General features: G+C 37.1%; 1 protein-coding gene across 2 annotated transcripts in view; it reads right to left on the reverse strand.

Moving 5' to 3' along the window:
- Nucleotides 1-3,062: 3,062 nt before the first annotated feature.
- The window catches only part of CMTM8 (CKLF like MARVEL transmembrane domain containing 8), a 34,720-nt gene continuing 22,787 nt past the window's right edge, over nt 3,063-14,995 (reverse strand). Inside the window, exons 2-4 of one of the 2 annotated variants that reach the window (XM_056485609.1) lie at nt 10,170-10,325; nt 6,159-6,275; nt 3,063-3,591 (exon numbers count right to left, since the gene is read on the reverse strand). In XM_056485609.1, the coding sequence (XP_056341584.1) occupies nt 3,508-3,591; nt 6,159-6,275; nt 10,170-10,325 (357 nt within the window). In that variant the 3' untranslated portion in view covers nt 3,063-3,507. Of the gene's footprint in view, nt 3,592-6,158; nt 6,276-10,151; nt 10,326-14,995 lie in introns of both variants that reach the window. The other variant, XM_056485608.1, reaches the window with a different exon arrangement.

Genomic DNA, 14,995 nt, shown 5'->3' on the forward strand with positions numbered 1-14,995 from the left:
ATGCAGATTTTGTTCATATTTAGTATTTAATAAGTTCCTTCAGCAACTAAAATTGTCCTAAGAGGGAAGACATGTAAACCCAGATGACCCTCAACACACATAAAGCCCCAGCATAAGCAATTACTTGAGAAAATGTGTTTGCCAGTGTGGGCAATGGTCCTTACTAGATTAAGCAGTACGTAGTTCTGGACTTCTATTAATCCACCTTGTAGTTGCAATAAAAGGTATTACCTGTCCCACCACATTTTATGTCATTAGATATAAAAGCTACAACGCTGGCTGCCACCACAACGGCAAAATGCTAGCTGCTGATTAAAAAGAATAAAAATTAGTTCCACTTTTAAACAGCTGTTTGGTTTTTTTTTTCTCTTCTCCTTACAGTTCCCACTTGGAAGCATGCATGGCTATAGGTTTCTATAAGCCCTGTGGAGGAAGGTTCCAGTAATTTCTTCACTTCCTATTTAGAAATATGGGGGTTTTACCTGCTGGTTCAGCTTCTTTAGTTCTTTATTTCTTTTGAAAGTGTGTGTGACTGGGGCCTTGCTGATCTGAGTTCAGGCCAGTGAAACAGAAATAACTTTAAATTAATACAAGTTGAATAACAGACATATTTTCTATCCAGCAATACAGGTGTCTTCTGTGAAGCACTGGGACAAAGTCAATCTTACTCTACTGCATTTGAAGTTTTTATTACAGATTTATTCTCATGCTATTAACTTTGTCTTGGTAAGTGCATTGTGTATGATGATGATAAAGGTACTGACTACTTCTTAATAAATGAAAATTAATGGTCATAAGGTAATATTAGGTACCCTTATGTATGTGACTTAGATTTTTCAGAGACTGCTTGTCTGAAAGAGGTTATTTATAAGTCAAGTACCTTCATTTTACAAGTTTACTAGCAGTTTGTTTATTCTTCTAAGTATCTGTATTAAGAATTTTACTAATGACTTCATCACTTACCAGTTGTTCTTTTAAGGCTTCTTTCAATCTTATGACTACTAACCTAGTAGTAACCTACAGCAGACACAAACCTTGTTTTAGTTGTTATATGATAATCACAGCTAGCCTAACTTTATCAATATTGGAATATACAAATGCATCAACTCATAGTTTACAAATCAGTATTTAAGACTAGTGAACTGGAAGATAACCTTTTGGGTGCTTATGCCTTTCTTCAGGCCTAAAATTGGAGGAGCAAATTCCAAAAGGAATGCTCAGCTTGTGCTGATTCCTCCAATTTTAACTAGATATTCAAAACATTGACAACAAAACAAGGCAGGTAAGTTATCTTTTGTGAAAAAAAAAAAAAGAAAGCAACGCCAAGTACAAAGCAAATTTTTGCCTAGTATGTATTTTTTTTTTTTTTTTTTTTTAATTCAGAATTACGGATTCAATTCACAGATTTGTCTTTGGAAGTCATTCTGCAGATCTTCCCTTGAGGATCAGCACTGAGGATTCAGAGAGCGCTTAGATATTTTGCCAGAATAATTCCTTATCTGGTTTTATCTTACATTAAAGGGCTGACTCTGACATGTAACACACAGTTGCCATGACAATTTTTGGTAAACTTGATGAAACAGAACTTCCTCTTAGCTCTCCTCCCTCTTACTATCTCTGTCCATAAATAAGGTCTGGTTTATAAGTTTAGACCAGACCATTGCAGTTACTACAAAATCTTGAAATGTTTGTGCAAACATAGTCACATCCTTTGGAGTTGAAATAGATACATCAAAAATCAATTGAGAAAGAATTTCTGTTACTACTGAAGCTTTTCTACTGATGAGAAATCACTGATGAAATTTAAATTCTGGCTATAATTCTAGTCACACTTTATCAGCTGGCACTTGGATCATTTCAATGCCTTTGATTTTTTTTTTCCCCAGTAATGGAAAAGAGCATACAGGATTTTAATGACACATTTTATCTGTGTAGATAAAATGCAGAGTTGGTAGCCATTCTTCCTTCTCACAACTGGATAAATTTAGCAAGCAGCAGATAGTCTAACCTATGTTGTGTAGGCCAAATGCAATTTGCAGACAAGTATAAGTTTTTAAATGATATCTTGGCTTCCCTTGCACTGAAATCTTATGACTGACAGATAATCAAGAATAAAACCATGTGATCGAGCAGGGAATTAGATGTCTGCTGATAAATCTTCTGAAAGGCACATATGTAAGTAACCACACACCATTAAGTTAAAAGGAGAAATAAGGTTTTCTTAAGCAGTAAGGTTTCTCTACTACCACATATTATCAATCAAATATGCTTTTGAAGACTAAAAGGGAGTCCAAATCTTCATAATCCAAGAATAAAAGGTTCACCAGTAGTTTTAAGTGAGGAAAACTTCAAATAACATCATAAAATAATCACAACCTTTCACTCACCATGTAATTCCTGGAAAAAATCCTTAGATAATTTGTATTTGAAAGTAATTTTCAAAGGTATCTGTTTTGAAAGTCATATTCTGTCATACTTCTGCTTGGTTCAAAGTTATTTAAATAGGAGTACCAGCTTCATTTGTTAAACTAACAAGTTGCAGATGATGCCAGTAGATGGGAAAGGAGGGAGGAAATTCCTTGCTTGTAGCATTGGTGTTTTGATAATTCTTCCGCGGATTTAATTTTTATATCACTTAATAGGATTTAGGAAGCCCAGATTTTAATAAGAGAGATTAATGGCCTAATGTGAGGAGGAGAAAACCCAGACCACCACAGTCTGCTGAGAAACAAGAAGTGTTACCTTTAGCCAGAGAGCTGTGATACCCTCAGCAGGCTGAGCACGGAGCACTAAGGGGATGTTGTCTGGGCTCATGCTTTGGAGCCTGTTGGATCTGAGAAACCTGTTAAGATCATGTGTTCCAGGCAAAACATCTCTTCAGCTTCAGACCTGAGCTTCAGACCTACAGCAACAGGTTCCAAAAGCAACCTCGTGATGGGAGAAGCCTTTAGAATATTCACACTGACAGGATCATCAGAATTCTTGGAAGTATATATTATACACTGTAAAAGAAATTTAAAGAGCAACCTTCTATTCCCAGTTTACAAAACATGTACAGTTGGGTCATTTATTTATTTATTATTTAAACTTTCAGGTGTTTTTTCCTCCACAATGTCACTTTTCATACATAATAATGATACAGTATCAATCTTAGTTTTGGTAGCATTCAGTATCAAAAGCATACCTGCGACATTTAAAAAGTTACATTTACAAAGTGGCACATTGAGTAAGATTTATTAAAGGTCTAGTAGTAACAACTATACAGTGTCTAGAAAAATACCATGTTAATTTTAAAAGAGGCAGTATGAAATTTTATTATATAGTACAAAGTCAGGTTAAAAATATCTCTAAAGACAGCGTTATTATAAATAATAATTTGATCTTGGTTTATATTGTGTAAATTCTAAGGGAAATGTTCAAAAATACCTCACCCCTCTTCCAGGCTTTTATCAAAAGCGGATAATCCTCAAGGTACTTTTCACTACAGAATTGACTTTAACAAAGTATTTACTGCAAAGTTCGTGATCGCCAGGATATAAAGCTAAAATATGTATTTCCAGCATAGCAGGAGGTAACCACGAAGGCAAAGAACTGTTGAGAGAGAGAAAAAAATAGATTAGGAAATAAATACATTTGAAAGCACCATGATTTCTAAGAAAAAAAATAGTTATGGGACTTGGGAAAAAGGAAAACAGCAAGCTGACAAAAATTGCACACTCTCACTTCCTTGTGCTTGTGTGGTCCTTGCATGCACCACTGTGTAAAAGTAAGCTACGCATAGAAATATGTGCTTGAGCAGACAAAACATAACATTTCTACTTTTTTTATAAATTCCTCATTATTACTGCCTCAGTACAGATCTTGGACTGCCACCAATCTAAATACTTTTAGAGGCTGAGGAATTGTTTGTGGGACAATGTAAGCTCCAGCCAACACTCCTGCCCTGCTGCTGTGTCCCAGCTATAGCCTACAGCCCCCCTGTACCTCAGCATGGCTCACAGTGCATCTGTTTGCTACAGACAAAGCTTGGATTCAAATGCAGGCCGAGACATGATCTCAAACAGCACTGCTGGTTAGGCTACCAATTCCAGAGGTCCTCTACTGATGAATAAAGTAAAATATTCAGTGACAGCAATCCACACTGTCATATTACTACTTTGTCAGAAATTGATAGCAGAATAAGCCTTCTATAGCAAGCTAGATTTATTTCACTTGTACTGATAAAGTCCAATTCAGCACTAGTCCTGCTAATCACTCTAAGTTGTTCAAAGCAGACAATATTCAACAAGGTCTTAACAATTCCAGAATGTTTTGTGCTAGTAACTGAAGCAAGTAAAACTCTCACTGCAAATAAGATTAACACCACTTTTCTAAGAGGCGAGCAATGATAGGACAAGAAGGAACAAACACAAGTTACAGGACAGGAAATTTCAATTAGATACCAGGGAAAAAAAAGAACCATCACAGTGTGAGTAATCAAACAGGCACACAGGCATTGTGGAATAGCCATATTTGGAAATACTCAAATTGAAGTGGACAAGGCCCTGGTAGCCTGATATGAGTTAGCCCTGCTGTAGGAGTGGAGAGAGTGGAACCAGATGACCTCTAAGAAGTCCCTTCCAGCCTAAAAATATTTTATGATTTTACAGTTGTTCCTGGCTTATATGCCATCATTGGCATGGGTAGGCACAGCTGAGCCTACCAGGCAGTAAATCTAAGCCTTTCAACAGAGGGCTCTTGGTGAGCATTGTCTAATGCAAATTTAATCTGTAACAACAAAAAACTGCAGATGATGGTATAAAATTTTATTACAATAAAAAACTGTAGCATTCTTCTTTTTCCAATTATTTTGTTTCTTATTAAATAAAAGCTCCATCTAAAATCTTTCTAACAGAAGGACTACTGGGGATAGATGATTTGCTAAATCCTCAATCCATGAAACCCTTAATGGATTTGGAAAGCAAGAATCCCCATTTAATAGTTTATTTAGACACTGTGTTAGATAAACATTATTAGGAAGTATTAGAAGAGAATCCAAACCTCCCATGAGACACTGAACATTCACACATTTTGCATAAAACCTGAATCAGCATGGAAGCTTATCTAGCAGCAAGCAAGTTCCTGTCAGCTGCAGTGGCTGAGTAACAGATCTGTAGTTACAAACTGCCAAGAGGAGAAGACCCTGAACACCACTGAAATGACAGGGATTTAATGATCCAATTCCCAGGACAAAAACAGAGCAGGTGTTCAAGTTCCTATGTTCATGACCATATAATATAAGCTTCAAATAGGATTAGTGAATAGTCAAAGAGGACAACTGCAGGAGCATGAACACTCAATAATTTGGAATTCCTGTATACAATTGAATTTGACTCCAGTTGCCACAACATGAAAAAAGTTATTTTACAACTCCATTACCTTTGCTAGTGGATGCATTCACCTAAGTAAAAAGATGACAAAGCTCTTTTCTGTTCCTTTTTTGTTTCACTTTAAAGTTAGTTTTCATCCACTTTAACTGTTTTGGATTTCTAAATCTAAGTACTAAGATAGTAATGTCAGACTAATTAGTGATTTTATCACATTGTGTGATTTTTCTGGTGTTGCCCTTGCAACTCAAAGGAAAGGCCATCAAAAATTGAAGCCATAACAGGAAGGTCATTGTGGAATCAGCAGTAGCATTCCAGGGCTTTCCCCAAGGTGCTATGTGGGCAAGGTGGACAATGGCTCAGCCCACATAAAGCTGAATGCATCTTATCCATAAGTATGCAAAGTTGGCTGAGTTAGTTTAAACTGCTTTTGAAGTTGTCTAAGTGCACTGAGGTGACTCGATGCTCACACAATCTTTTTTTTCTGCTGATGTGCAGGCTCTGACCTCAGCCAGAGAGCTGGGGGGAGGGCAAGGGAGGAGGAAATCAGTGTGATCTTAAAAACATTACTGCCTTTTCTGATGTGATTGTCATCTCCTGGTGGAATTTCTAGTCACCTCTAAAAATTATGAACTAAATTGCAGCTACTTATAAATTTTGTGTGCTACCTGTATCACTCTGCAGCTTTTCAAAATGCAGAATACCTGCAACTTCAACCCACAATTCCAACAAGCCTTCATTTGCTATAACTTTATTGGATGCAGAGCTGATTTAAACAAAAGATGAACTCACTGAAGAAGCTGCCCAGCTGTTGTAATTGTGATTGTCCAGATCTTTGGTAACTGAAGATGCATCTACAATGGCAGCAATGAGATACAAAACAAAGGCACTTCCATTGAAACACAGACCCTGTTGAAAAGACAAACATACACCATTAATATACACAGGCATTTGTTTTCCAACATTACAAAACTCTTCTGAAATACACTGAACATATGCAGCATACACTAGAAATGTCATTCTTAACTATTTTTGCCTTCTTCCATGTTTCTGTCTGTAAGACTAAAATTTAACTGCTTTGAAGATCCATAAAGAGTGAACCATATTTTGGACAAACTGTTCTCTCCATCACACTAAATCCATAAAAGTCTTAAAAGTCGGTAAGATATGATTTTCCAAAAGTGAAAATAAGGACTCAGTTTGGTTACCACAATCTAAGGGTTAGGTAATAAAAGTATGACACTACATGACAAAAAGCATAGAAAGAGAAACAAGGTGAAACTGCACTTTGATTACATTTCTAATCTACACAAAGATAGGAATCAACAACTCCTGGCATATGGAGAATATTTATAAAGCTACCAAAACTTTGTTTTCTACACTACTGAAGGAGATAAAGAGGGTGACATTTTCCCCCCCTCAGTTGTATTATTCCATCTCTCAGTACCTTTCCCTTCTGCCTGTTTTTAAGAGGAGAAAGAAATAGGTAAATCCAATAAGGAAAACAGTCTGAATGGACTACGTGGGTCACCAAGATCCATGGAAGATGCTGCATTTTCTCTTTCAAGAGGCAAAGTTAATGTCTCAGGGTACTTATATTTATTACTAAGAAAGAAGCAAAGCAGGTAACAATGACCTCACATAACACTAGAGAGAGCAAACAAAAAGTTTGTTTGGTTTTTGCATGTGAGAACAGGAAAGGAAAAGAGAACAGATGTCTAAGAAGATGAAAGAGAAAAATGTATGAGCGTTTTTTTAAAGTACATTATTTTAATACTTTATCCTTTACTTTCTCACTACTCGGTCATGGAAGTTTCTTCTTATTAAAAAAAAAGCTAAATCCCCTCAAACTCCACTCTGCTACTTATCTAAGGCTACAAATTTGGTTCCATGCTTAAGTGGAATGCCTGTGACATGCTTTGCATCTAGTTACAATTGCAGGAATTGGTAACTCAATATAGACCTGGTCCTCACCTGTACATAATCAGCTCCCCCCAGCTTCTGAGTTTTGCACTCGGTGTCACACAAATATAACCTTTAACTCTGTTGCTATAGTTGTCTAAATGTTGCTATAATGGTGCAGTTCCAACTCACTAATCACACCATGTGACCCAGTGGATGCCAGGAATTTATGCCAATTACCCACAATTTAATTCATTTTTCACCAACTTTGTCAAAATCTAAAAAAAATCTGCAGCCCAAGAAGAGAATTTCAGAAGGAACAGTGGAAAATATCTGCTTACCCTTCCACAGGGAACTGGGCTGGGCAGTGCCTCAGCACTCAGATGGAGTCCAAGGACTGGCACTTGAGATTTGATTGCTTACAGACTTACAAATGAGTGGGGGGTACATCTCACCTATATCAGTTAGTCTAATAAAAGGTGCTATCTCTATCCAGAGATCTCACCTCTTGTTTTATCTGGCATTGCAGCAAGAAAATATCAAACTATCAATTCTAGGATGAGATGCCAACAATTGGCAGGTTCAGGTGAATTTCTGGAAAGCGCTTATTTAGAAACTCCTGATTTGATTACCTAGAGTATTCATTGTTATTTTCAGATTTCCCATTCCAAAAAGACTCAATTACCCCAGAAAGCTACAAATCCCTGCAATATCATGTCATGTAGAAAAGAAAAAAGCACATAATTTCTGAGAAGTGCTGCTCTGGGAAATAACACTGCTGGGGAAGATGGAATGCAGTGCAAGCTGATTGGGCCTTTACTGCCAATATATTACTCAAACCAAATGGTTCATGCTAAATTACCATCTGCTTCTTAAATTCAAAATCACCAGATTTTAAAAGCTTCCATTGATTGTTTTAGCAAAAAACTTGCACTATGAAGGAGAGTCAGTTTTGAAGCACGTCTTTTGGGTTAATTTGCAGTGAAAGTAACTGCATCTTAAGCAATTTGGTAATGTGCTTAACCTGCAAAAAAGTGAATTTATGAGAGAGAGGTCCAGATGTAATTTTGGATACTGCACACAATAGGAACAGTTTGAGCTGTCGCCTAAGGAGACAAGAGCAATAACTGGCAGATACTGAAATTCAGGATTCTTCAGACAATAGGGTAAGGTGGGTGTAAACTCACACGAAAAGGTGTGAGTCATGCTCTTTCCAACAAAGACTTTAAAAGCACCTCTCTGAAAACAGGCTCAATGTTCCTCTTGGCCATACAGAAGCAGCAGAGGACCAATTCAAAGCTCTTTTAATACCTTAGGGCAAAATAAGCTGTAATGCAAGCATCTTTTATTTATTTTGTATTTATTTTCTCTTTATATGACCCTTTTATATAAAAAAGAGACTACCTTTTGGACTTACATTTATGTACATCTACAATCTATTTGGAACTCAGAGCAAGAAATACACTCGATATGAAACAGAAACAAATCAAATATTCCAGTTTGTCTGCCACATAGATCAGGGGTGACTCATTTATTTGTAGTTGTCTCTTAATAGCATCCAACTGATGAAAGAAGGGCAGTGACCAAAGCTTTATTCAAATGCATGTAAAGATGCTTTCCCTTAGAATGTACTTTACTTACATGTAATGCAATGGGGAAAAAACCCAAACCACCTCACACCTTTAAATGTACCCAGACACATTACTGCTGTAATTGAAATAATCCAACATTTCTATAGCAGTGTTACAGCCTTAATGGTAATTGCTGGCTATGAAACTTGAAAATAGAGAAAGCTATCTGAACATAATCCTGGTTATTCTTATTAGTAATTGCTATAGCTGGCTATTTATTGCAGTAGCAAATGGGAACACTAAAAGAGAAGGGTATTCTAGTATTCAATTTTAGTCACATACCCAATATAGCTGATAACAAGCTGTTAGCACCAAGGAAGTCAAATACATTTCATCATAAAAATAACAGAATTCTATCAATAATATTTAGCTGTTTAAAAAAAAAAAAAAAAAAAAAAAGAAAGAAAGAAAAATAACTATCTGGCTGTATCCAACAAGTGCAAAGATAAAATTTATAGTGATTCTTAGATGGATCACAAATAGACAGTTGGCTGAAATGAATAACTTTTAGGATCTACTACACTGAAGACCAGGCTGTTATGCAAATGAGGAAAAAATATACTGTTGAGAGTTAGAGCTGGCCAGGTTTGCTCAAACCATAAAAACTGGATCTGCATTTTAAGTGCCTGTGAAATTTTTCTGTAATTACAGTAGCTGTTTATCTGATTTGCTTTAGCTCTTGAGCTCAAAGCAAAGGATTACATGGAACATATTTTACATATAAACAATTTGCAGCACCATTTCCACAGTAGAAGTATGGATTGTCAGTGTTGCTACCTCTGAACTATCCTGGCTTTAATTTTAGCAGAGGAAGACTCATATTTTAAGGGCCCAAGCCCTGTTTCTAATGCATGGTGTTGATTCCAGTAGGGATTTCTGCTGTTTAAGCCATATGGCCAGGCCTGTTAGCTCAGAGGCAGCAACAGACTCATTCTTCATGGGATGTAACCACCACAGAGAGAAAAAGAGGTCACTGTGCATAAACTATCAGTCATGCACACATTAAAAATCAAGTCACTACATCAACTGCTGAACAAAATGCTGAAACATCATAGAAAAAGTGTATTGAAAGTGTCTGGGTAAAGAAAGTAAATGAAAGTAAAACACTGCAGGTATGCAGCCACACAGTAATTAGGGAAAAATCTGCAAAGAGTACAAGTAGAGTTTGTTAAAAATACATGTAGAATGCACCAAAATTTTATTCAGTTCAAAACCTAGCAAACCTGAAAGAACAAAGAATGGGTATATTTACCACCATGGTCCATGGCACCTGTGGGATCCTGGTGTAGGTCATTGTCATGTAGATGATCAGAAAGAAGACGGTGAGAACCCAGTAAAACACAGCTACAAACATCACCCAGCCAAAGGCTGGATATAGAAAGTATTCTGTTCCAGCAATGAGAGTCCACACCAGCAGCCCCAATACCTGCAAAAGTTATGGAGAAGAAAGAAAACTGTTACACAGTTCTAGACCTCATACATTAGTTTGAGGTCAAGGAGACACTGCTGTTCACATGAACCATTCAATGAGCTGAGTTGGAATGCTGCACTGGCAAAACACTGATCTAACACAAAAGAACATATAAAATTGGTTTTACTGTGGCAGGGTGTCACAAAGGGAAAGGCATCTTATCTGTTGATTTAGCTCAACCTTTACTTTGGAGCCATACTTGCAGTGGCTTTACAGCTAGCTCCCAAAAGGATTGATTATTGTAGCTTACTTGCTGATGTGCACGAAGGCAAATACTGCTGTTCTGTTGCCAGCAAAGTCACTTTAGAAACAACAGCCTGTAAAAGACCACTGGGATCTTCAGGTTCTATCTGCCACAGTCACAGGTTGGAGTCAAGCTCAGAATGGTTCACACCTACTCTGTGAATTGGCAGGCACCACAGATACAGAACAACTCCTAGACCTCACTGTAAAAGCTTGTAGCAAAATATCATCACCACTACAACATATAACTGTAACTGGAGAAGAGCAAGTCAGATTAGGAATGTCATTATATTCCACAGTTCTTAAAACATCTCCCAGGTGACTTGACCCAAAGTCATAGACAAGGACCCTCACTCAAGCAAAGTCCTCAAGCAAACTAGTCTGGGGAAAAAAACCTCCCTCCTGATGTGGCAGTCTATTCAGACCTAAAACATGAAGAAATACATGAACCAGAGGTTTTAACATACTCTCTGCAGTTTTCTCCATGTTAGGTGATCTCCAATGCATTAAAAAGAATGAGGAGCAAGCAAAACAAATGTAAAGTCATACGCCACAGGAAAAAAATGCTCTGTGTTTTGCAAGTTGTCCAGCAATTAGAAAAATCTTAACCATAAAAAGAAAGTGATATTTTATATCTTAAAAACAAACAAACAAACAGCAATGCCCACCCCACACACTTTTAGACTCAGATGTGGGACTAAAAGTCCTGTATTTGCAACAAGGCTCTTTCTGCTTTCTGGTGAAATTGCCTAGCAGTGAGAAATGGAAGGATTGCAAAATTAAAGCAAATAGCAACACGTTTAACACCAACAGCCACAGCTGGACAATCTAAAGAACCTTCTACCCCAGTATTCTATCTCCAGCAGCAGTTACTACAAGACATCTGAGGAAATACATTAAAGAATAGACCATGCAACAGTCCTGTTTCCTTGGATTGCCTTCCTCAGCTCTCAGGACTGAGTGAAGGGACTTCCTGAGATTGTGGTGATATCTTTGTCATCAAGAGACCCTGACAGAAGATGATGGTTTTGCTACAGCTTCATTTGCACAAGAGCTAATCCTATTCCCATGCAAGCTGCTGGCCATGGCCACATCTACTTCTCTGTTGCAGAACTGAACATATATATAAGTGTAGAGATTTATCATTCATGTTTACAAGACAAAACTACACTCTTAAAGTAAAGTTTCTTGAAAGTGGTCCTCCTACCGCCTTTCATCTGTTTATTTTGTCTTCAGTTCATCCTCCAAACAAACTTAATTCAGCCCCCTACCGTCCATTGACAGTAGATTTGATGTATATTATTTGTACATTCATTTACATCTGCATCATGCATACATAAAAGCACTGCACAAATGTCTGTTTTATGGTTTTTTTGGAGTTTTCCTTCTCTCTTAAAGAGAAAGCATATAATGATCTGTTTAAGAACATTTTTCCCCCACCATTTTCACCAATCTACCAATTTCTCTTCAACAGGAAGCTCTAGAACTGGCTCAGAGTGGGATAAAAATTCCTGCTTTTCACAGCATACCAGGGGAGGGCAGCATTGCCTCATAAGAACAGTTCAAATAGTTTTAAGTGGATCCTCTAAAACACACTGTTTGTAATGCAAAGTTATCGGTTCAGCAACGCTTCATAGTTCATTTTAATTCTATTTCCAACAACATTTTACTAATAGTAGCAATTCAGTTAATAGCACCTCAAATTGCTTGAACTACCCTCAATCAGATAAAAAACAACTCAATTTTAGTGTAACAAGTGTATTAAAGCTAAACAATTTTGATAGACTGTTTAGCTAACAAAATACCATTTTCTTAGGATGTAAAGTTGTTTTTCATTACACCCATCCACTTTAATCCAAATTTAAATTCATCATCCAGAAATTATACTGATAAACAATTGATCTCATGCTTGATAAATAATTATTAAAGGCAGATTTATCCTAGATCTGAGTATTTTATAAAATACCAAGAACAAAAATTTTGAAGGTATGAAAAAGAAATTAAACATCATTAAATACTCTTCTTATAAGCGTTGGGTTTTAGAACACTTTTAAATATAGAAGTAGAGTTTTCATGAAATGCACAAGCCTATGAAAAACTTTTACTACTAAATGCAATAAGATTGATAAGGATACCTCAGCTTATATAATGGATTATTATTATTTGAAAGAGCAAAATCTGCACAAGCAGCAAATTATTAAAATTTTAAAAAAATTCACAAGACCCCTAATTTTATATTACCACACACTAAAGCTAGCAAGACATTCCTTAGAGCACGAGGATTCATGCTGGGTCCCGTTTTTTTCCACTAGTATTCTAACCTGGAGTTATCATCCCTCTTTAAGATAATTTTAATATTTAGGTGGCCATACACCTCACGTGCATTCTAAAGAATTGCTTTTAATCCATGTTTTTAGCTAGCTTGTATCAATGGCAGAACAACTCACTCAGGCAATTGAGATGCACCACAGATGTTACAGATTTATATTCTTAACTGGTTCCTGCATCGTAACTTTGATGGGTTGCATACTAGAGCACATTTGACATTTTCAGTTAGATCCAGATACTCTTACAGCATATTACTGGAGCTGACAGGCTAAAATAATATTTCAGATTTCTTGATTAGACCTGAAAAGGTCAGATCAGCTCATGGTCAACAATTCACTCAGTGTAGTTAAATGATATGGCAAATGGTTTCGCTGCATATGTAAACATATGCAATAAATTGATTTAAAGTTCACACTGGCCATCAGCATTTGCAAAATACCTCAGCAGCCAAAGGAATACAGACATCTAGACAAGCCTTCCATGATTAGCCTGTATTCTCAGCATGTTAAATACTGAGATTGCTTCTACAGTGTTAAATGTGTTAAACTCCTGCCTCGTAATTTTCTGACTGTCCCTTACATGACAGGTTTGCTGTTCAACAGATCAGTACAAACTGGGTGACATTCCTGTATCTGCTGGAGGTGAGAATGCCACTTCTCTCACTGGTTTGGTATCACAGCTCCCCAGTGGGAAAAGCTGGACTATATTCAAATGTCATCTCAATGAGCATCCAGCGTGCAGAATCTGGCAAGTGACTGATAGGTAAGCAACACTGGAAGCCAAGACCAGCAACAGCTGGGAGTGCCTGCAGTAATTCAGTGAGCACAGACAGTGCACAGCCACCTTCACTGCTCCAGTCAACTCAAAGGCAAGGGAGAAAGCTCCACTCAGGGACTGGGAAAGGCCTGTATCTCATTAGGACCAGGTAGGCAAGAGTGTATTAGTAACAGCCAAATATTCGATTTCAATTTATGAGCAAGGCAGAATATGCTTAATTAGAATTACAGGAACATACTGCTATCCTGGAAAAAAATGAGCCCAAGAAAGGGGGAGGGAAAGTCATCAAGAAGGCTCAAGAAAATAATGCATGTGGTAATGGATGAGAGAGGATGCTGGGTCCTAAGACTGTAAGGGCTCCATCAACAAGGTCCAGTTTATCAAGTCAGATGGGAATAGGGATTTCAGTGCAAGACAAAGGCAAACAGTTTTCTGTTGTTTATGGCAGGTTCTGATTTCAACTCAGACATTTACTCTATGGTCATTTGGCTGCTGCTTGATCAGGTACCTACATTACTAAAACACATTAATATGTCAAATGCACTAATGCATACTTCAGCAGTTGGCAGATACCATAAAAAGGAAGTAACTTGGTAGCAAAGTCCAACATTATTGAGTGTGCAGGTCTAAAATTAGATGCTTAATTGCATATTCAAACCCTTTAATAAATGACATAATTCTTCTGCAGTGTTGAGAACTTCAAAAGTATTGGATTATTTAGTCGCTTAAAAAAAAGAGAAAAAGGGCTTTGTTGTTAGTACATGAGACACATCTTGTCTCATGTCACAAGTCAGCAGGTATAAAAGCAGGTGTGAGCTTGAATCTGTGTATCCAGTTTTGCTTTTTAAAGCAGCTTAAACCCTGCAAAAGAAAATGTTTACTTGTAATTTGCATTTAAAAAGGCTATGATGTAACAACTCCTCTCCGGTGATGCCAGGGTTTGGAATTCTCCAGCATTTCTCCTGAGTGGTTAACTCAGCAACACAGTTAAAAATGAGTATACATCCTTTCCACAATAAAAGAAGTCTCATTGTAGCAGAACTGACAGGAAGAAAAACCTGAGGCTCAAAAAAAAAAAAAAAAAAAAAAAAAAATCGGCACGTTTGCCAGAAGCTTTTTCTATCCTTTATCCAAGAGATGCTTCCTGAGACCATAAGCACTGCAGGATTTATATGGAGTTGCTACTGGCACATGAAAAGGATGGCAGAGGGATACAAGAAGAGCTGTGCATTTGCAGCAAGAATTGCCTCCTGTATACAAAGCCACCTAAACATGGA

This window comes from Oenanthe melanoleuca, chromosome 2 (assembly GCF_029582105.1).
Source record: "Oenanthe melanoleuca isolate GR-GAL-2019-014 chromosome 2, OMel1.0, whole genome shotgun sequence".
Taxonomy (NCBI): domain Eukaryota; kingdom Metazoa; phylum Chordata; class Aves; order Passeriformes; family Muscicapidae; genus Oenanthe; species Oenanthe melanoleuca.